The sequence below is a fragment of the Idiotropiscis lumnitzeri genome, chromosome 18 (assembly GCF_059441095.1).
Source record: "Idiotropiscis lumnitzeri isolate Australia: NSW breed Sydney's pygmy pipehorse chromosome 18, RoL_Ilum_1.0, whole genome shotgun sequence".
In the NCBI taxonomy this organism is placed as follows: domain Eukaryota; kingdom Metazoa; phylum Chordata; class Actinopteri; order Syngnathiformes; family Syngnathidae; genus Idiotropiscis; species Idiotropiscis lumnitzeri.
In genome coordinates this window covers 9859365-9881038 of record NC_142408.1, presented here as the reverse complement: position 1 = coordinate 9881038, position 21674 = coordinate 9859365, and the positions used below count along the sequence as shown (strand labels likewise).

The 21674-nt window shown below is 40.4% G+C and overlaps 1 protein-coding gene across 1 annotated transcript in view; it reads left to right on the top strand.

Annotated features, from left to right (window-relative positions):
• The window catches only part of LOC148319441 (poly [ADP-ribose] polymerase tankyrase-1), a 52361-nt gene that overhangs the window by 5386 nt on the left and 25301 nt on the right, over positions 1–21674 (top strand). Inside the window, exon 4 of the mRNA XM_088282253.1 lies at positions 2950–3045. Coding sequence (XP_088138379.1) covers positions 2950–3045 — 96 coding nt within the window. The remainder of the gene's footprint in view (positions 1–2949; positions 3046–21674) is intronic.

Sequence of the window (21674 nt, the reverse complement as noted above, 5' to 3'; positions counted from 1 at the left end):
TAACGCTTTGGCAAAACACTGAGCTCAGCTCTTTAAGATTTGCGCCCTCATTTATGAAGCGAACGACAAGAAGTTGTTTTCGGCATTGAACGTTGCGTGTAAATATTTCCTCAACAATTCACAACAATAGTATTGACCATTTAATCAGTTAAAAATGGATTGATACCTCAAAACAATGCGCAGGGAAATTGTATTTTCTCTGACTAATGCTGCGCATTGGGATGCATAACTCATGTGCAGCTACTTCCGTTGCGCTTTCAGGATGGCAACAACAGCATAACCAAAGCAGATAAACGATCTGGAAAAATTCTATCAATCCAAGTTTACTAACAAGTGCAAACTTTTGTTTTCGAATAATTGCGACTGGGACAATAGTGAGTATGGATTTCCTTACTATGACAACAGCAGCAGAGCAGGGGGTAGCTGCACTATTTTTTAAATTATTTTTTAAAGGTTATAATTCTGATTATGCTTTTATTCATTTTAAGTTTACTTTGCTTCAGTGGCGTAATTAAATATTTGGTCAGCCCCAGCCATCAAGCTACACTTGTGTCCGCAGGAAGGCGTGACACATGGAGCGAGCAACACCCGTACGCCCATATCTGATTTTCTTTATTCCTCTATTTACGTGTATCCCTGCAGCATTACTGCAGGCAAGACTACTCTTCAGCTGTGTACACCGCTTCAGGCATTAAGTCGACGAACTATTTCTTCAGATTTCGTTTTGTAGCGAAGCGTCCTGAAAATGGTATGGCGGAATTGCAATGGAGTGAAAGTATGTTGCAAATGTCATGAAGTGAAAGTGAAAATTGCAAGAAAAATGAAAAAATTAAGTAAAATGTGACGCACATGCAAGCACCTCGTGGAGCTAACCCCAAGCCACCAAATTGCACTCGACACTCCGTGTGCGTATTGGTACAGTATGTGCCAGCCGGCACGTCTCCATCTCCAATGATGTAAGTGCTGCTAATCGGAAGCTAATGCTAATCTGTGCGTGCAGCTCGGTTTAGAGTTGCTTACTGAAACACTGTATCGCTGATTTGAATTTGACATGTTAGAGAATCTGGCGGCTGAACTGCTGCCGTCATGTCATTGGCGGGAACCTCAAAACATTTGTTAGTTTCTTTATTTTTTTTTTCATTTTTGTTTCGCCGGGCAATTCTGAGACCTAAGTATTTTTAGAGAAGCAATAAAAGTTCAGTTTTCCATAATACATCCTCCTCAGTGGTGACACCATATTTTGGTTTTATATCTCGACCTTATTATAGGTTTCTTTCAATAGTTCCATTGTTGCAGATAAATTTGCTAATCACCCTTTCACTTTGTGTGCACAAAGGAAGCAGCCGTAGAATTTTGCAACCCCTCGATTATGGCAGCACTCTGCCGAAGAACATTTAGCAAGCTGTTAATTATAGCAACGTGCTGAACATACAATTTGAAACCCTGCCACATTTAATGACGCACTAAACCGCCTCGGAGTAAACAGCGCTGCCGAAACACAGACAAACAATGAGAAGGATGTTGACAGCTTTCATCATCACTTCTCACACCGCACTTTTTATCCTCAGTGTTCTGCTGTGAATAAATGATTTGAAGGCAACTGATTTGAACATGGATATTATGCATTACGTACTGTTGCATCTACCGTGGTTTGCAGCCTAGCTTGCAATTTCCAAAATCGCACACTTTAAACCGTCTATGCATTGCAGTTTATGTAATAAATGTGACTGTGACGTGAATGTGAGTCAAGGACAAAGCTTCACTGATATTTCCTAGTTTTCTTTTCTAAGTGTTGCATGGTGATTGTTTGAACTCCTAAGTTTTGTGAGACTTGTAGAAGCCCATTTTGCACGACAATATTGTTTGAAATCCAAATTATCAATCGTTTGGGGTGTTTAGTGTTCCACTGTGGCATGTTGAAGCGTTTTGTGACTTGTTCAGTTAAAAGAGGCTGATGGATGCATTTTATGAGCGTATTATTTCTTCCCCTGGTTGCATGGCGGTTGTGAGGCCACTTGTTGCTAGGCAAACCTGACAGAAACAGTTCGTCAGACGGACCCGCTATGGAAATAACTTCATGAATAGCACCATGAGACATATTTAATGATACACTTTGGCTCCATTACAGCTCGGCATTACATGTTAAGTACCTCATATAAAGCTCAGTTATCACAGCGAGCACAATGCAGGTCTGCATGAAATTCCACTTGTCCAATGCATTTATAATGAGTCCATTGATAGTTTCATTCTGATTTAATCTCTTATCATAAAATCATCCTAGTCGTACATTTTTTATTTATTTTTTTTACCCAAACAACTCCTGGGCTTATTTTGCTCTCTCTCCGGTCTTCTCGCCCTTCTCTCCCATCCTCTCTGACTCGTAGCCCTCTCAACCCCCCGCTCCCCCTCCACCTCTTTCATCTTGTTCTCCGCTGCATCTCTCACGCAGACAGCGAGAGCCAGAGTCTTTCCACTCGCGCTGCCTGTCCGCCTCATCACCGCTGCCACCTCGCATAGTTGTAGCTGTGAGCTTTCTACCGCCGGACTCATTTTTTTTGTGTTAGTTTTCTTCCTCCTCCAGGTGCACACGAGTGCGATGTGTTCTGGAGGTGGTCGCGCAGCCTCTTTGTTTGGTCCGTCGTTTGAGCGGCGGTGTGCCGTAGCCTTCCCCTCGCTGCTCTTGTGGTGGCATGTCTGTTTACATCAGCAGCATGGCTCGCAAGACGGGGGCAGCCAGGGGCAGGCGAGGGAGTAGTGCTAGCAACAGAGGAGGAACAGCTGGAGGAGGTGCAGCAGGGATAGTTCAGGAGCAACTGGGGGGTCCGGGGAGAGCGGTGCTTGCAACAGGATATGGTTCAGGGGGAGGACTGGGTCGAAGCGTGTGTCAGGGAGTTTGCATGTCAGTTCAAGAGCTGAGCTACTGTCTGTGTCTGCCCTGTTGTTGCACAGTTCTACTGCAGCATGGAGCCGACCCCAACATCCGCAACACTGACGGAAAGTCTGCCTTGGACCTGGCCGAACCCTCCGCCAAGGCCGTGCTCACAGGTGAGTGCCACTTTCCTCTTGGTCTGTTAAACGCCACACATTTGACTGTCTGTTACTTTACACACTGTTTAGTCGTGTTAGTCGAGGGCTGCGCCTGCCATGACTGTTTGAAAGCAACAACTCGCACTGGTTGTCCAGTATTGTGAACAGTTTCTTTTTCAAGAGAAATCTGCCAAATGTTGTTTGATATACACCGCTAAAAATAAATAATCCTTGCAGATGCTTTAGTGGCCAATGCCCAGGATGCGACCCTGAATTTTCAGACTAGTTCCTTCTGTGTTCTGACTTCTCTGGGGTGGAGGGACTTTATCTGAATGCACACTTCTGGTCATAATGTCATGAAGCAACTATGCCCAAATTGCACTGAAAAAAACGATACAATCTTCTACACACTAAAACTATGGGGGTCACTAACATTCACATAATATGAATATTAAATGGTTCACTATTTAGTTGACTTGGTCTGACTCCCCCCAACCCCTTCCAAATCCCATTGACGTGAATGAACATTACTCCTCTGGCCACAGTCGGCAATTATTTAGCTTCAAGGATCAACACACCGCTAATGTTGCATTTTTAAACCATTTTTATTTTTACATTTATTTTGCCGTTGATTCGCGTGATGGCAGGAAATCTTGAGTGTGATGTTTGGGTTGCCTCAGGTGTGTATACACCACTCGGCGTGTTTTGATGATGTCAAGCTCGCATTGACAACGGTGTATCTGATCGGCTTGTTTATGCTGCACTTGCTTTGGCAGTTGCATTCGATGTGTGTTACATTTTTTTATCCCCGTTTGGAAAAACTCTGATTGTGATCTGCAGATAACTCGTTGCATGGAGTTTTGTCAGTTTTTCTCTGCTGTATTGTTTGTGTGAGAGCAAAACACAGATTGCATCCAGTCCCGTTTGACTGCTAGGAGACCATGTCATCTTTAAAAACATCTTAACTCATTTTCTACTCTGTGTATGTCGTTTTTTTTTCCTTTTCTAGCCGAGTCCAATTGGAGTATGAATTAGTAAAAAAAATTGTCTGGTAAAAATTCGAGTACCTGTTTATTGCAGCTCACATTGCAAAGCCTGCTCTTGATAGCACTGGGGCTGAACCCTTATTGCGGTGCAGGTGCGAATTGATAGCATTTTATTCATCCACAAATGTTGAAAGAAAGGCTGTGCATGATGAATGGATTCAGGCCGAAGATGTTTTTTCTGCCAAGTCAGGTTGTAGAAAAAATATAAACAGGAAATGAAAGTGCATGATCTGTGGAGATATCCTAATGGAAAACTACTAATGCATGGTTGTTGATGAACACAATGTATCCCACCTGACATTCTCCTTTTGTTTGTTCATCTGAGTTGAAGTAAAGTACATGTACTCTAGGGGGGATTTCTATCTGAACACAATATAAAAAAAAAACAACAGCGCTGTGACCTTAAAGGATTGTAAAGCACTTCACATGGACCGTTTTAAGTTTAAACGTACTGCATGGCAACATATCTCAAAACCATTTCATATGTTCAGATTAGGCTTTTTCCGAGGTTTTGTAGGCTTCTTTCACATTGGCATGCTGTTGTCTCTGGAAAAAGAAATACTGATTTTCAACGTTGTTGTTTTGAGCTTTTGGATATAATTACTCTTCGTTTACACAATAGATTGTTTGATTTGCTGATTGACTTTCTGGAATGTTTCGAAATTAAGATGTAACTGTGGAAGAACACTTTTTTTTTTTCAACAAAACTGTGAATTGAGTAATTAGGTAAATGGCATTTTCATCAAGTAATTTGTGTAATACTCCATTCCTTATTGTAATAACCAGAACAAATCGTGTTATAATTTACTACTCAGTTGTTTGTCACACGACGTGCTGACCCATTCTTGCATTTTTTTCCCCGGCCTGTTTAAGAGATTTTTGTTGTTTTACTGTACTGTTACTTTTAAAAAGAAACTTAAAATCTGCAAAAAGTTGACTGTCGACTTTTTGCATTTTGAAGACATTTCACCTTTAATCCGAAAGGCTTCGGTAGTTCTGAACTGAACTCCCATGACCTAGATGACAGAGAATCAACACAGACATGTTCATTTTCAATTCTCTCCTCTGTTCACTTCCTCACTTTGTCTCTTTGGGAATTGAGACAGGCGCGATGTCAGTTTGGGCTCCCCCACCTCAATATTAACACTGGCTTACATCATCAATTCCCCTCGTCAGGCTGTGTGGTTAATGAGATAAACTTTGATACATGGCGAGGAGCGGCATTGTGTCAAAACCCTGAGGGGAATTTCACTGCAGCAGACACACTTTACAAATGCCAGACATGAACTGAGTGAATTTTGGTTGGTGGAGGATAGCTGCAACATTTATAAGTATGTTTCTTTTGGCTCTTTTCTTTGTGGTGAGACGCCAGTGAAATTACATTCTGTGCACATCGGCTGCTTTCGCACTTTGCATTTATTTATGAGTTTTCTGGCTTACAGTTAGTCAAAGGTCGCAGCTCATCAGTGACCTGTTGAACTGTGGTTTATTTTAAAAAAATGGAAAATACGTCTGAAGCAGATATGAGACCCCATCTGGCTGAATCTTGACCCTTATAGTGTGTGAAGGGATTGTGTGTTCATTTACATAACGGGGGGGGAACCGCAATAGACTATTTTCAAGGCAGACCATTTAACGTCTGCTGTAATTAATATTCTTAACGAGGACTTTGAGATGAGTCATTAAGCCATGTCACAGCACCAAACATGCATTATATACCTTCCTAGAATGTAGTTTAATTGTACCTATTACTTACTCTACTGCATTTGTCTTGCCTACTGTAAATGCAATTAAACGATGGATTGTAATAGAATGTTTGTAAGGCATTTTCAACTTCCGCTGTCATTATGTCTTACAATAAATATCATCAGCATAATTCCATGGCTGTCCTCAGTCCAGCAGGTAGCTGACAATTTATTTGTGTAAAAACACTTCCTTAAAGGGGAAGTCAACCCAAACATTTGGGGGGTGTTACATGCAAACCTATTTTAAGTGCCAATGTTTAGGTCAGTCAACTGTCCCTTTGTAATGTATTGTATTACACGTTTCTGACAAATATCTAAAAAAAATGCTTGGTTGTATAATTTCACACTTGATAGGTGTATACAAGTACTTAGGTCTGTTTTCCATGGTATGTTCCCTTTAACCCTGTGCGATTTTGGCTAGCTCAGCTGAAGAATGTTGTGCTGAGGAAAACCGGCTGTGTTAAATGTAAAAAATGGTGGCGGTACACCTCCTATTGAAGCGCATACAGATATTTTATGCCTTTGTGTGCTCAGTGCACCTTCCATTGACTCCCACAGTGAGGATGCAGTGAGGAACTTAACTTTGTAGCCAATCTGTGCCTCAAGACATGTTGGAACAGCTTGCAAGCATTGTCAGAAATAGAGAGAAATTCACTCAGCAAATCTACTAATTGAAAATCACCATGAAATGGCTAAAATAACAGCACCTCCACACAATCAGTCAGTTTTATCAGTGGCAAGCACAAAGAAGATGAGATACCAGAAGAAATAACAAGACTCAAATAGTGTTGCGCGTCATGTTTACAAGCGCAAGTGACTCACCTCCAGCTTCTTTTTAAGGCTGGCATCCCAAGTTATACCTTTTCTCCAGCCACAATCCACACTATCTAATACAACACACATAAAAACCTCGCTGCAAAGCGCAGAATTTTGGTTCACCGTCGTCATAACAAGTTGAGGTGGACACACTCTGTCCTAGCCAAAATTGAATACAGGTTTCATTGCACACCTTCACTCAAGTAATGACCTTGCTGAAGCTTACTGTCAACATAAGACTAAAAGGTACGGTAGAGCAGACATTAAGACAATGCCAGAGAATTATGAGGTGGTCTTTCATTACTATTCCATTGTCTTTGTCTAATGTACCGGTTCTACTGGCAGCCAGATCAGCCGCGCAGCATGATGCTACCACCTCCGTGCTTAACAGTTGGTACTCGATATTGTGACAAAAAATGTCAGCATACGCTTCATCTGATCATTAGTCAACATCCCTTGGTCCATTTCCTCAGCTGCAGACCTATGCCAAGACCTGAAGATGTCAGTGTTGGAGCCCTCAGCTTGTGATGTTGATGACTGGCTGTGTTCCCAGCATCTTCCCGTTGTTAACTGGCCAGTGGTCAATTTGTTCTTAGAATGGTTACGACTGTCTGAGCTAATTTCCTTCTTTTCATGAGCGAGACCGATGGACACTTGTACTGACTTAGTATGTTCTTCTGCTGTACTGTGTTGGTTAATCCATTGGCGGACATCCTAACTTTCACTTGCTTCCAAATGAAGCAGATGGCATATTTATTATTGAACAAATCAGACAATACGGGCAGATTTGCTATACCCACTTATTTGTGGGAACTGCAGTTTCTACACGTTGGCGCATTTAGATGAAAAGCCTCTTGCAACTGATAACATTTGGATTACGTTTTTGATCAATTTAAATGTTCTTTGTCACCATCTGTAATTGTTTTTTACTCCACGTTATCCTGGAGTCTAGTGAAAGCAGTGATGCAATAAACATGCGCTTCCTAAGAGAATTGAAAATTTGGACATGTCATGGCTTGGCGTGCCGAGGCTTTCTCTCACCAATATCTTTTTTAATTCTTGAAACGCAAGAAATTTAGCTTCTAAACGGAATATAAGTACACACTCCTGCGTGAAATGTAATTTTTTTATGATATTGTCATTATTGTAGCATATAACCTAAACACTTTCAACAAATTGAAGGAAAAACAATTTAAAGAGTGCGAGTAAAAATAAACATCTGTGATAATGTTTGCACAAGTACGCACATCCTTTTAGAACTGGAGTTGTTTGCATTCAAAATTAGCAAAGTCATCTTAAATGGTAGTCAGCACACACCTGCCACCTTTTAAAGTGCCTCTGATTAACCCCAAATAAAATTCAGATGGTTTAGTGTGTTTTACCTGAAATTTGTGTTGTCACGTCTTACAGCACAAGCCACGATAAGCAACGGGAACTAATTTCCCAACGGTATCAGTCAGGAGACGGGTACATATTAAATAAACCATGGAACAGTGAATGAATACAGTCATTATCAAATGGAGAAAATCTGGCACCTTGACGTCGCTCCAACCAATGGCCGTAAGAGAAGCATCTTGAGTTGTTTAATGAGCATAGGGAACAAGTGCCACAAATACAACCAGCTCTGCAGTGTGTCTCCGTTCTTTGTTTGGCCACCAACGCCCACCATCGCTGACAACGGACGACAGGCGCTATCCCCTTGGGACAGCAACTCTAGCCATGGAGTGACATCCAAACATGTAACACTCCACTGCTGCCTGATGAAGAAGACTGGACAAGCTTGTTTGCAATTTTGTCTTATATGACAACGGGAGTCTGAGAAAGTTTCGGGGATACTATTGTGTAGTTGTGTTCGGCATTGTTTGTCGAGGTGGGGGGGAAAGTGTACCGATGTTCAAGATAAAATATTCCATGTTATATAACGAGAAGACCCGCGGCGAATAAAGAGAAGCGACCAATATACAGTATGTACACATTTTTTTCCTTTTTCTTTTTAAATGTATAAATTTAGCTTTACTTGCAGCTTTTAATCAGGTGCGCTTTGTGGTCTATAAATTCCACTAATACTAAAAGAGGGTCAGGGAATCTGCCAACTTGCCAACAACAGCGTTGAAGGAGTTGCAGGAATTTTTGGCATGTGCTGGCTATTTTGTACGTGATTTCCCTATGCCTAGGCGATGGGGGTCGCTTGGCAAGACGTCAGTCTTACTGTGAACTAAAGAAGGCTGTGGACCGATGCTCTTTCAATCTGAAAGACTTTAACAGCGTTTTTGCTAAGAGGAGAGGGCAAAATTGTCACACCAAGATAGACTCCTGCCACAAAAGACTTAGTGCAGTAAGAAACGCCAGAGGTGCTGCAACAAAGTATTAGTTTGAGCGTGTGGATATTTACAATATTGTTTGTTGTGTTCTGTTTTTGAATAGTTATGTTATTGTATGTACATGTTTTTGGTCACAAAAGATGGAAAAATTTTGAAATTATTTAAGGGGGTTCAGCTTTTTCCCCTTCACTAAAACCTAGCATTCGAACAGGGACGTGCAAACTTTTTATATGTACTGTACATGTACACGATATTTGTCGCCACAAGTTTCTACAGTGTCAACCTGCACAAGATTTTTTTTTCTCCCCCTGCCTGTCCTTTATGTTCTACCGCTGTGATTTAGAGGTTCTGCTCCGCATCTTCATCTCTGCTGCAGGCTAGCACAGCTTTCAGCTTCTGTCAGTGGTGAGGAAAGCTTATATTGACCCATAAATTAGCTCTATGGCTCTGCCACATCCAAACTGCCTTGCAAAAAGATAGAATCTGTTCTCTGTTCGCGGGGAAAAAGGAAAGGCAAAGGCAGGACATTTTTAACTAGTTTTCTAAGAGGTGCAGACTAGGAAGGTTGAACCCGACGTATTTTATCCCCGGTAAGGCTAAACAGACATTACAACATAGACAATCTTTGTCAGAATGTTTGTTGAGGTCCCTTTTTATCGTTGCTCCTCAGAAATAACAACTGAGAAATAACGCAGAATTCTGCTTCAGTTATTCATGAGCTAGCACTCTTGATGCCACACCAGGGGGCACACTCACGCTTGCAACATTTTGACAGGAGCTTCCATCAATGCGTTATATAGAATGATTGAAGCAGTTTTCTTAAGGAAGATCCTTACCCAATATCTCCAAATTCAAACTGATATGCACCTTTCACCAGTTTATGCTGGAAGAAGTTCTAAACCACCTTGATGCAGTGCTCTTATTCACAAAGCGAATGAGGGGATATAAACTTTGGCTAGCAAAACTTATTACTGATGCTTAGAATTTAAGTCCTCCCTGTGGAATTCAGTAGAACTGCGAAGTCTGCAGTGGATTTAAATTTGTTTAGTCTATTGGTTTTGCAGGTAGAAGAACTTATAAAAATAGTTTGTTTTTTTTTTATTTTGTTTTTTATCTTACCTGCCTGGATATGTCAAAAAGTTTGAAAATATAAGTCAACGAGACCAGGGGAACATATTCAGGCGGGTTCAAACAGACAGGACACCAAATCTGAGTCCAAACAAAGTCATCAGCTTTAAACAAGGATTGTTTGATCGAAAGATACAGATCCAGATCCAGCGGCGCACGTAATCCCCTGTTATGGTCACAGTTGGGGCTTCTTACGTGTAATCCTTGATAACCTTTTCCAAGGTTTCTGGCATGAGGTTGTACTTGTTAAGTCGCATTGCCGATAGTGGTCAAATCAGAAAGAAAAGGAAACATCAGGCAGTCAAAAATGGGAACGCACGGTTCGACTATTAAAGACAATGGATAAGAAAATGAACCCAACTGTACAATAAATTGATTTAGTGGCAGAGCTTTGTCATAAGCAGTCTGCTGAGAAATAATGGGAAGAAACGCATTAGTCGCGTGAAAAGTCCCCGTAGAATTGCCTTGTGGAACAAAAAGATCACCACCTAGATTTTCTTTTCCCTCACTCCAAGGTTCCTGTTATTGGTCATTGATCCTACCCCAGTCGCAAAGCACTTATTACTTCACTTTGATCTCGTTGTGTTTGCCCTTAACTACTCTCTCACCGTGTTGTTTAATGAACTCGCAAGTGCCATCAGCTCACCATAATCCCTTTGTGTCACTCACCTCGCTTTAAACACATTATCTGTACACGTTGTCCTCTTGCCCCCTACTGTCGCACATTTGTCATCTTTCCCTCTAATGTCACCTCGTCAGCGAAGCGTTTCAGTCATCGGCTTTAAATCACAGTGTGACACTATTGGAAGTGTTGCATTAACTCCTGAAATGTGTTATTGCTATGATTACAGTATAACTGCTTTTCTTGCAAACATTTCAGGGCACTCCCGCTTAAAAATACCGGTCCCAAAAGACCAGTATTGTTATGTCTTGTTGATGGTGCGGTATCGTGGTCTGTTTTTTTTTAGTACTGGTACACTGTGTAACGCTAATATATGTGATATAAAAACAACTTTAGATTTGTTGTCGCTGTTGTTTATTATTATATATTTATTTTTATGAGCTCCATGTTGAAGTGTCTACTGTATTTCCAACACGACATCATCACTACCAACACTTATCCTAGTCATTTCCTAAAATACTGCATGTGCAGTCGCCGAATGCTCTTAGAAAATGGTAAACGCCATAGACGGGCTAACATTGTTCTGCAAAAATAAATGTTTCCTTCTTAATTAAAGGCGGAAATCTCATTTTAGCTGCCTTAGTCTTTAGCATCCTAAATGAAGAGTTTCTTAAACAAGCCCTGGAATGGAAGTAATAAACCTCACAATCAGACGAGTAGCAAGAGTCTATTAACTCCATAAATTTCCTTTGATTGTTATTTGTAGAGGTGCTTCTTCAGTGTCTCAAAGACCAATTCTCCACGGTGGAACCCAGTCAACATGCAAATTCACATATTTTTATTTTTTTATTTTTTTTTAAGATGGGGTGTTGCATTTTTACGTCAAGATTAAACCATGTCATGTTCGAAAGCTTTACGACCTGAAAGAATTTAAACAGATGTATTCGCGTGTTTTACTTTTACAATGCAATGCTGCCCTTCAGGTTAGGCACCGTGATAGCTGTGCATGAAAACAATAGATTTTCCTAATTACGTTAGCGATATCCTCGTCTTTTGTTTGTGAATCTCCAGTTTCAAATTTCAGACGGCTTCATTTGGTCCCTTGTTTAAGTGGTACATTAAAGCAGTACTTTAAAATCAATACATCTATACTTGAAGTAAATATTGAATCAGTGCCCATTTTTCAACACAATATTATTGGATGTTCTTTTTTTTGTAGAAAGGTGCCATTCTGGACCATTGCCCTCTATACATTATCAGTCTTGCTCTCCTTGCTGCTGTGTGAATATTTTACAAGAAAAGCGGCTTATGTCTTCGTATTATGTTCATCTTTTTGTCCTTGAAATAAATCTAAATTGAGGGATTAACAGTGAAATTGGACTTCATTTGGATTTCAGATGTAAAGGCCTTTTTAGGGTTGGACTATTGTGAGGCTTGTGTGCTTTCTCCATGATGTGCTGTTTCATTTTTTTTTTCCGAGTGTTGCTCAGTTTGGGTCAGAAAGTGCAACGCAATAACTGTGTGACATTTTTAGCATTCTGCTGCTGATAGACTGCAGAGTAAAGGTCACAGAATCCTTGCTGGTCCAAACAGTAGACCGTAGAGTAAAATGAAACTGGTTAAATCCACACTGCAAATGTCTCAGGTCAAGTTAAAGGGGAAGTCAACCCAAAAGTTTTCTACACAAGAATATGTTCTATGCAGGCCCACTAGTGAGAACATTGCATTCTGATTAATATTTTGTTTGCAAACTATGAGTTAAGCAGTAAAATCCACCAATTTTTAGCCATCTCAAGGGGCGGCCATTTTGTCTCTTCTGTCGACTGAAAATTACATCACAGTTGCTCAGGGCTCAGATAACGGCCAATCATGGCTGAGATTTAGAAAACAGGTGAGCTGTCAATTTGTCGACTACTTTTGACACCTCTACCTTTCCTATGGTCTGCTTATAAGTGTGGTTTGCAACAAAAATAATTAGCAGTCTCAGCTTGATTTACTACGAACACATGGTGGTACTTGTTTTGAGAAATAGTATCAAATTGTATCATGACATTTCATTCCTCTGTCTTCTTTCTTGTAAAGATATGGAAAAAAAAATTGTATGCCCGTTTGAACAAAACTCTGGCATTTATTTTAGATCCCCCAACCACCTTTCCCTCTGTCATCATGTTGCAATGAATGTTTCATCATGTCTGACTGCTGCAATCGTGCGTCACATAATGTAAGTCTGGATGTAAGTATATTTTTTTGAGATAGAAGTAAAAAAAAAAAAAAAAAAGAATCACGGGGGACAAAAATGAGTTTCAGCTCTTTTTGAAATCGCTACCGGCTGTCAGAAGTGGATCCATCAGTTTTACATCTTTTAGAATCAGTTGTGACTTTTCAAGCTAGTGTTGCTCAACTGAAGCTTTGGGATGACTCTGCTTCAGCTTGTAAAAGGTACTGCTTATCCTGTTCAGGTCCGGGAAGCTGAAGCCTCTTCCCAGCTGACATTGATCAGAAAGACAGATCACGTCACACTTACATTCGGGAGTTGAACCCACGCTGCCTGCGCAAACGTCAGCGTGCCACTGCGGCTAATGAGAAAAGACAGATTTGACCACTCAAACCTTTCCTCCGTTATTTGAACCCGTCATGGATGTGTACGAATAATTAGATTTCTGGCATGCATGCCCACCCCATGTGATTTCCCAAAATGTTTATAAACAAGTGACACAAATTTTAGTATGATTGTGGCGTCACAACTGGTTTTATCTAATTGTTATCTCCCCAAAACAGTTCCATGACTTGGCTGCTAAGCTGGGTCATCCACCATTTTGAGGAATATGGAGTGACACATTTGCATGAGACAGGAGAGCCTTTTCAGAATAAGATCCTCTGTAACCGTTTTAACTTGTGGGGAAATGTGTATACATAATATTTATACATAATTATCCCAAAACCTGTGAATTCCGTATACCTGGACGGATACCGCGCCACTTAAGTAGTCCCATAAATTTGTGAGCATAGAATTAATTGTACAAAACATCCAAATAATTCTACACAACCTATGGTTAGTTCTTTATTAAGAAGTTGTACAGTATGAATACATTCTGCATTTAATGTCAAGAAGAAATCGAATGAAAAATATGAGGTGCTTTTTATCATGTGGCATTTTATATGCACTTTGCAATGTCCCCATAGCGCAGGGGTGGGCAAACTTTTTGATTGACGGGCCACAATGGGTTCTAAAATTTGACAGAGGGGCCGGACCGGGAGTAGATAGATGGAGTGTTTTGGTAACCTCACCTCATCGGAAAAAAAAAAAACACATTTAATTTTAAATGAAAGTGAACAAAAGCATTACAACATTATATATTTATTTGAAAAATCATATTATTTAGAAAATAAAACATGAACAAGGTTTTAATTTTTTTCAAGTTTGGCGGGCCGGATTAAAAAGTTTAACGGGCCGCATGATGCCCCCGGGCCGTTGTTTTCCCACGCCTGCCATAGCGTGTCTTTAACACAGTTTTGCTAAACGCTTTGCCAGACAGAAAACATCTGGAATTAGCAGGGCAACCAAGTTTCAGGTTTATTTGGGATTTTGTGGCTTTCTTATCGCTCCGAAGCAGTAGTAGCTTCTCAGCTCTGTGCACGTTTTCACTGTGATTAAAAAGTGAATGTTTATTTATTTATTAATTTGCCAGGGCACTGGCGAGTAACAGGCATCATTAGAAAGGTCAGGTCTTGTTTTTTTGAATTGCAATGCGAACTAACGGTCTGTAATGAATACTTGATGAGCCAGAGGGATCGAAATTTGGACGCTGTTTGCATCTGTAGAGCACTAAGGTCTAAGAAGTGAGCGTTTTTGGCTTATTCAGATGCAGAGAAACTGGAATGGAAATGCTTTACTGGTTAAACTTGTTCCACACGGGGAATTTCCGCAACATTCTTCTCAACTGAAACTGAATTGTCATTCGATGTTTTTTTTAAGCAGTTCTTATTGACGCTGGCTACGATTACATGGAAAAAAATTCATGAATTTTGATCGGATGCACTCTTTTCATGGACACTAAAAACGTTGATCCAATTAGGACTTGCATGCTCATGCATCACACTTACAATCAAATCGTTTCGACTTGCGCAGATAGTCCAGCTATACCGGAAATAGTTGTAGATGATGAATGCTTGAGCGCTGATCGGATTTTCAATTGATAAAAATCCCTCTCATTCCTTCTCATTCGGAATAAAATCAGAATATTCCGAATGGGGTGTGTACGTTAAGTATTAAGTTTTATTAAGTTTTATTCAGATCAGGCATCTAATCCGAAAACATGTGTTTATGTAAACATAGCCATTGAAAGCCTTTGAGGCTAAAATGATTTCTTGTGATATTGGTGGACCGAGGTAGAGTTTTGTCATTTTTGCCATTCAAGATAACAACTTGCGCTTCTCTAGTAAAGGGTCCATTTGCTACAATGGTGACCAGTGAACCATCACTTAACATTACTCGAGGTGAAATTCCACATCGAATTCTAAATACATATCTGGGACCTTTGTCCCTCACGCTTATTGTTATTTACCAGTACTGTGCTGTGTAAAAAGCAGCAAAAGACAAAGCGGGTGTCATTTAAAAAAAAAAAAAAAAAAACTTAGTTATTGTCTTGTAAATGTATTCTTAAGACTTGAGGTGTGTGAATAATGTACTAAAGAGGCAGAGGTGGAGGATGTCATCAAGACAAAGAGTAACCACTCTGAAGTCGCCCATCCGATAACGGCAATGGTAGCAAAAGTCAAGCTTTCACCTGTGTGCGCCAGACTAAGTGAATTCCCGCATCCTCTAAAAGCCAAGTGCGCATCCTTCTTCGCCTAATCTGTGACACGCTCATTGATTACCATAGTGACTGCTATTCGATTGGTCTCTCGAGATGAATGAGTTGGACCTTGTTTCCGCTCAGGCGCTCACACCTCAGGATCAATACATTATTCTGATGTGTTGCTTTCTAATCTAAGACAAGATGGAATACCTGGGAAGAGAAGGTGCATATTTCTTATGTAGCGTATAGATGTGATGCACTTCTGAGGTTGCCTCGCCTCGTTTTAGCACATTTCCTGCAGCTGAAATTGCCTAGTTTTCCACATGGATGCTCGGCTCCACAACACCGTGCGAGTTAGTGAAGGCAAGCGGCCACTCTGCAGTAGGCTGACAGAATTTGATTAATGAACTAAATCAAAAACGGGTGGGGGGAAAAAAAAGCAGACTAATTTTGTGCACATCAAAATGCAAAAGTCAAAGCAGATTGAATTACCATCTGAATTGATAACTGGCTGGAGCTTCTGTTATGTGATGTCGTTTGTTAAAAAAAAAAAAAGTTTCACAATGCGCTTGAGTCCAGACGGAAAGGTGAATATTTTTCACTCTTCTGGCATAACTACTCCAAATAAGAATAGAGCAAGTAAATCCAGTATTGCTCCTTTCATATGTTTAGACTCTGACCGTCAAGAGTCATTTGGTTGTGCAGTCTCGATGTGGCCTAACAAGCTAACTGCAGTCCCTTAGCTCTTTGTATGCCTCACTCTGGACAACGCAATGGCCTTATTTTAGTATATTTGCAGTATTTTGGTACGGCAGTATGTCCAAGTTGCTGTTTTTTTTCTTCCTTGTATGACATGACTGAAATACCTTTTTTATGAACACAAAAACTTGATCGGAGGATGTGCTGCTTCAGGCAGAAGAGGAAGAAACTCACGGAAGGAAAAGTTTCAAAACAAAGTCTTCCTTATAGGAGCCCCCCAGCATGACACTATTTCCAACTCCTTAATCTCAACTGCAAAGCACCCTGTGTTGTTGCTGTTGTTGTTGTTGTTGTCGTCGTCGTCCCATGATGATGTTTCTTCTCAGGAGGGTTAGGACGAAAATTGGGTAACGGGACTGGGCTACAGTATATTAAATTGTTATGCCTACCCATGTGCCTCAAGTCAGGTGAATGTCTTCAATAGAAAACGATATATTAATCTCAGCTAGTGTTGTTCATCAATTATCTCGTTAGTTGTTTTTTTTCCCCCACTGACTCAATCTATAACATTCATCAATGATTACTTAAAATTAGCGGTGTAACGGATCGTCTTTGATCCCTGATCCGTACGGATCAAGAACCACGCTTTGGGCTTGGGACGAGCCACGGAATGGTTGGCATATCAGCAGAGGAAATTGAAAACACTCATTGATCATGTAAATTACAAGCATTTTGGCAACATAAGGTGAAATGAGTCTGCCTCTTGTCCCTACACCGGCATTCAGACTGATATGTCAAGTAACCTGCAAACGAACTCAACAAACAAGTGGCATTCGCAAAAGGCTTACTTCAAAATAAAGTTGACCAAATAATCCATTGAGGGATTGATGTCTTTGCAGACTTTTACTTTGAAGTTGTCCCATGCGGTGGAGTAGCGGCTATAACTTGACTTCCGTTTTCGACGTTTTGGCTTTCCTTATCACAATTTTAATTGACTTTACACAGTTGCCTCCAACATCAACACATTACCATCCTGAAATCGTATTCAGCCGCTAATTTAAGATGCTAACATACCGTTGGTAAATGACGCCCTCATTATATGATTCCGCACAAGTCAACGGCGTAAGTGGCTAGCTACCAGCTGTTCACATTTGAAACAAGTGCCCAGCAGGTAGTTCAACTCCTGCTCCTTGAGTGACTTTTAAAAAAAATGTTTTATTTACTACTTTTTCAATATTGTGGATCTAGATTACTTTGTAATGCCCTCTCTACGTTTAAAGGAAGTAAATGTGCCTGAAATCGCACTTTGAGGTCTAATTCATTATGAAAAATTCAGCTAAATAAAACCTTTGTCGTCATTTATATTATAAAACACTTTTGCCCGTTAAATAATTTTAAGAAAACATTGAGCACACAACACCTTATTTTATACACTGTACCACGTATAAAATAAGAATATATCCTACCTTTTATTGTGTTAAATTGCGTTCTTAAATCTTAAACGGCCATATTAGACATTCAAATCCGTGACTCAAAATCTGTGATCCGAGTACATGCTTTCAGGCCGCCGACATTTGGAATTCAAACAGCAATCACCAGTGTCTGCTGCACTCTGTTCAGGGACACACACACACGCGCGCACACACACATAAACATTTCACATCATCATTCAAGAGGCAGCAAGCCTGTCCGGAGTGGGGTTTCAAATGTTTCTCTTCTGTTTGGTGTTATTGGTAGTGTTGCAACAATGTGCACACTCAGGCTCAGGTGTTGATTCACACACTCTCTCCTTTGCCCAGTGGCACAATCAACATTCACATTGTGCAACAATTATAGTCATAATGGGGGGAATTTATAGTTCTCCGTAGCGTTTTAAACATGTAACATTCTGAGCTCGATCCGATTCTGACTTCCACTAGCTGACTGTTGGAAGGAGGCCATTTGCATCCCTCACATCCATATATTTTTTTTTTCTTTTAACCTCCCACATCCAATCTGTCAATGTGCAGCAAGGTAGCGAGCACGTTAACACATCGTTTCATCGTGGCAGCAACATCTGCTCCAATTCCTTTCCAAGACATGCAAGCGGTCCGTTTCACCTCATTTGTACATTGTCAGTGCAATAAAGAATGAGGCGGCAAGCATGGCTCAAAGTGCAGCGAGGCTCCCCCCGGGGATTTAGTTTTATCGACCACCGTAAGAGCTTCTGAAAAAAATTGAAGAGAATAGGTCTTTATTTTTATTGCAGATATCATGTTAATTGGTTACTTGGTTGGTTCATTTGTCAGAGATGGGCGTAATAAAGATTTATGTTTTTGTATTAATTCAAATTAATGATCTTCGAAACTGTTCCCTTCGCACCACATCCATCCCATTTTTGGTGACGCTGACTGGGTTATCAGGTTGGCGTGAATGAAACATAAGAAACTTATTTTTTCCTTCTCTTTCCTCTTTAAAAAGTTAAACTGCAGATTTTCAACGATAAACAGCATGACTTGTCAAGTTAACATCAAGTGGAATCTTTTTGACATTGAGTCAAAATCAAGAAAAGTCTTTCTAAGGTTTTTGGGAAGCAGGTAGCAAGGCCTTAAAAATGGCTACTCGAGTCAAGTCGCATGACTCGAGTCCCCCACGCCTGCTTACTGTTAAAGTATTTTACATCTTTATGAGTTGATATTTAATGGATCTGATCATTTCAAATTCACCTTGATCGTGCTGTTTTACTCTCTGCACATAATTAGTGTCAGTTATGATACATATTTTTTTTCTCAGACCTCCAAAAAAAATTCAAGTGGAATTTTTAGATCACCAAGACTCCATTACTTCCGACATTACGCATTAGTCATTGCCTTCGGCATTCTACATTTCAATAATTACGACAGGTGCCTACTTGATTGGTTCGTCATTGTGCATCCATGCAGACGCTGGTTTGTGTACATGTCATTGATGTTCAGTACTAATCCTCACCACCAGTCCATCTTTACAGTAACAGAATAGAACAGATCAGCATTGTTTGCCAAAAGCATGCCAATAGGACTGAAAGGACTTACTTTTCTGTTACCTCAAAAATTGTCCGCTTTTTCTCCCCCTAACTGAAGAAGCACATCTTAAACCCCATAGCCCTGCAACTTCATAGTTTTTTTCCCGCCCACTTGGACTATTGCAATTCTCTTTTGGATCTTTTACTAATTCTATTTGCTCTCGTCCCAATGACATTAAAAGAAAGGGAAAGAACCAACATGACTTTTCAATACTAAATAGGAATCAATGAATATTCAATACCGTTCCAGGCAATTACTACCCATGACATGTGGATGTGAGAAAGAAAGGGAGACGCATTGTCTCTCTGTGGTGGAGCTCAGGATTCTCTGGATTCCGTCATTCATTCTTTTCCGTCCGCAACAGCAGAGGTCCGCTTAACAATTGGATTTGAAATTCAAATTTGGTGTGGCTTTTCAGTACTTATGAGCTCAACCTAGGCTAAAATTCTGTCTCTGTATTCAATTTTAATGAACTTGGGACATTTAAGACATTGAGCCATTTAAAGCGATTTGTCACGATGGGTCTTCCGATCTGGGCTTTATTCTGCCTTATACCGATTATCCATAGGTGAGATTGGCTGATATCAATCACTTTGATTAGCTGCACACTCTCAAATCGCATAAAAGATTCATGTTAGCATGTTTGTTTGATTTGCCATGTGCCCGTGCAGCGTTCTGGAAAACCACACATTCTCGTCTCTCGTTGGCCGCAGGCTGCAAAGCGCAAGCTCTGGGTGATCGTCTTTTGTGATCATCAATGAAAGGCATTGATCGACTAATGCCAATCACATAACTTTTCCTCGGGAATCGGACGACCGTGATCGGTGATCAAATGCATAAATTGAGGTCATTTACGAAGACACGCTTTTAGTTAAATCCGTCATACCCGTGTTGCTTTAAATCAGCCACTCATTTATTTCGATCAGTGATTCCCAACCAGAGTGTTGTGAAAGATTGTCAGGGGTGCTGAGGGAAATCAGCCATTTTCACTTCATTTGTCCAAAAATCATTATTAATTACAAATATACCCTCGTTTATCCATCTATGCCATTGATGTAACGTGATGGGCAGAACCATTACATAATCTTCCATTAGATGGCAGAAGCTATAAGAAACCTGAATGTCCGTCTGTTGCCATTCATGCAGTAAAACCGAATAAGTCATCATTTCTGCAAGTAGCGCATATCAGCTCTGCATTCAATTAAACAGGGACAGGTTTCACACTGAGTAAGTACAATTCTCAGTAAATTAGGAATAAAGATTAAAATGGGTAATAAAGGTTGGGCAATACTGCAGTGTTTGAAAGTGACAAAGATGGTTTCATAGCTCGTGCATGAAAGCACTGCAGTTTATTTCAAATAAAGTGAAGTAATAAACTTCTTAAAGTTGAATTGTGTGGAATCGCATGAGCCTGTTAGAAAAACAGCTAAAGCCAGTGTGTCCAAAAACCAGGTTGCACTCAGGTGCTTGAATGTCATCATCTCACTGTTCAAATGGCTTTCAAACTATGTCATCCAATTTAGTTTCTTGAACTCACTTTGTTCATTTTCTTTTTGTACTCATAGTTTTCAATTTCTTCCCTCGCTTCCCCTTTCTCCCGTCATAGTGTTCCGCCCTCGCCCGGCTAACACCAATTATACTGTGTCAAATCCATGCATGTCAGCTTCCAGATCCCTAATCATCTCTTCTCACTTTCATCTGCAAATCCTTTGTTCCCCTCCCACCTCCCCCCTTTCCCTTCGCTGTAACCTCGCGCCTCTGCTTTCTATCCCAGCCCCACACGTCCGTCCGTCGGCTGCATAAAGCTCATCCTCCTCATCCTCTTCTTATATCCTTATCATATTTGCTTCGCTAGCTTCCGTTTGATTTTGTTTCGCTAAAGTTGAGGTGCAGTCTAAAATGTTAGCAGTAGTATTTTTGGGTAAAGTGAGTGAAAGATGCTTTGGTGATAGCTGCTTCTGAAATTTCAATATAGTAGTTGCGCTCACACTCACGTACTGTTTTTTGTTTCTCAAGTTGGAAGTGAGATATTTCTTTAATTGAAACCTGGCAACTTGGCACTCAGGCAAAATCTTCTTAGGCACTGATGTTTGTACGAAACTGTGTGGAAGGGAAGCACATGAGCCCAGCATGAACACATTTTGTTGAGAGTCCATCTTGTAGAGGTCTTCATTAGCATGCGTGTCAACAAAAAAAACAAATTGGGTGTCTTGAGATTTTAAAAAATGTACTTACGAGAGATTTCAGATTGTTGTTGTTTGAGCCACAAACCATTGGCGCCATTTCAGCAACCCTATGATCCAAAATGGTTATGGTAGGGTCCTGTCATCCTTTTTTATGAATTAAGAAGAAACATCTTGAACTATGACGTGACAAAAATAAATGCGTTGCTCCACCATTTGGTCTTTACCTTTTTAACAGATGATATAT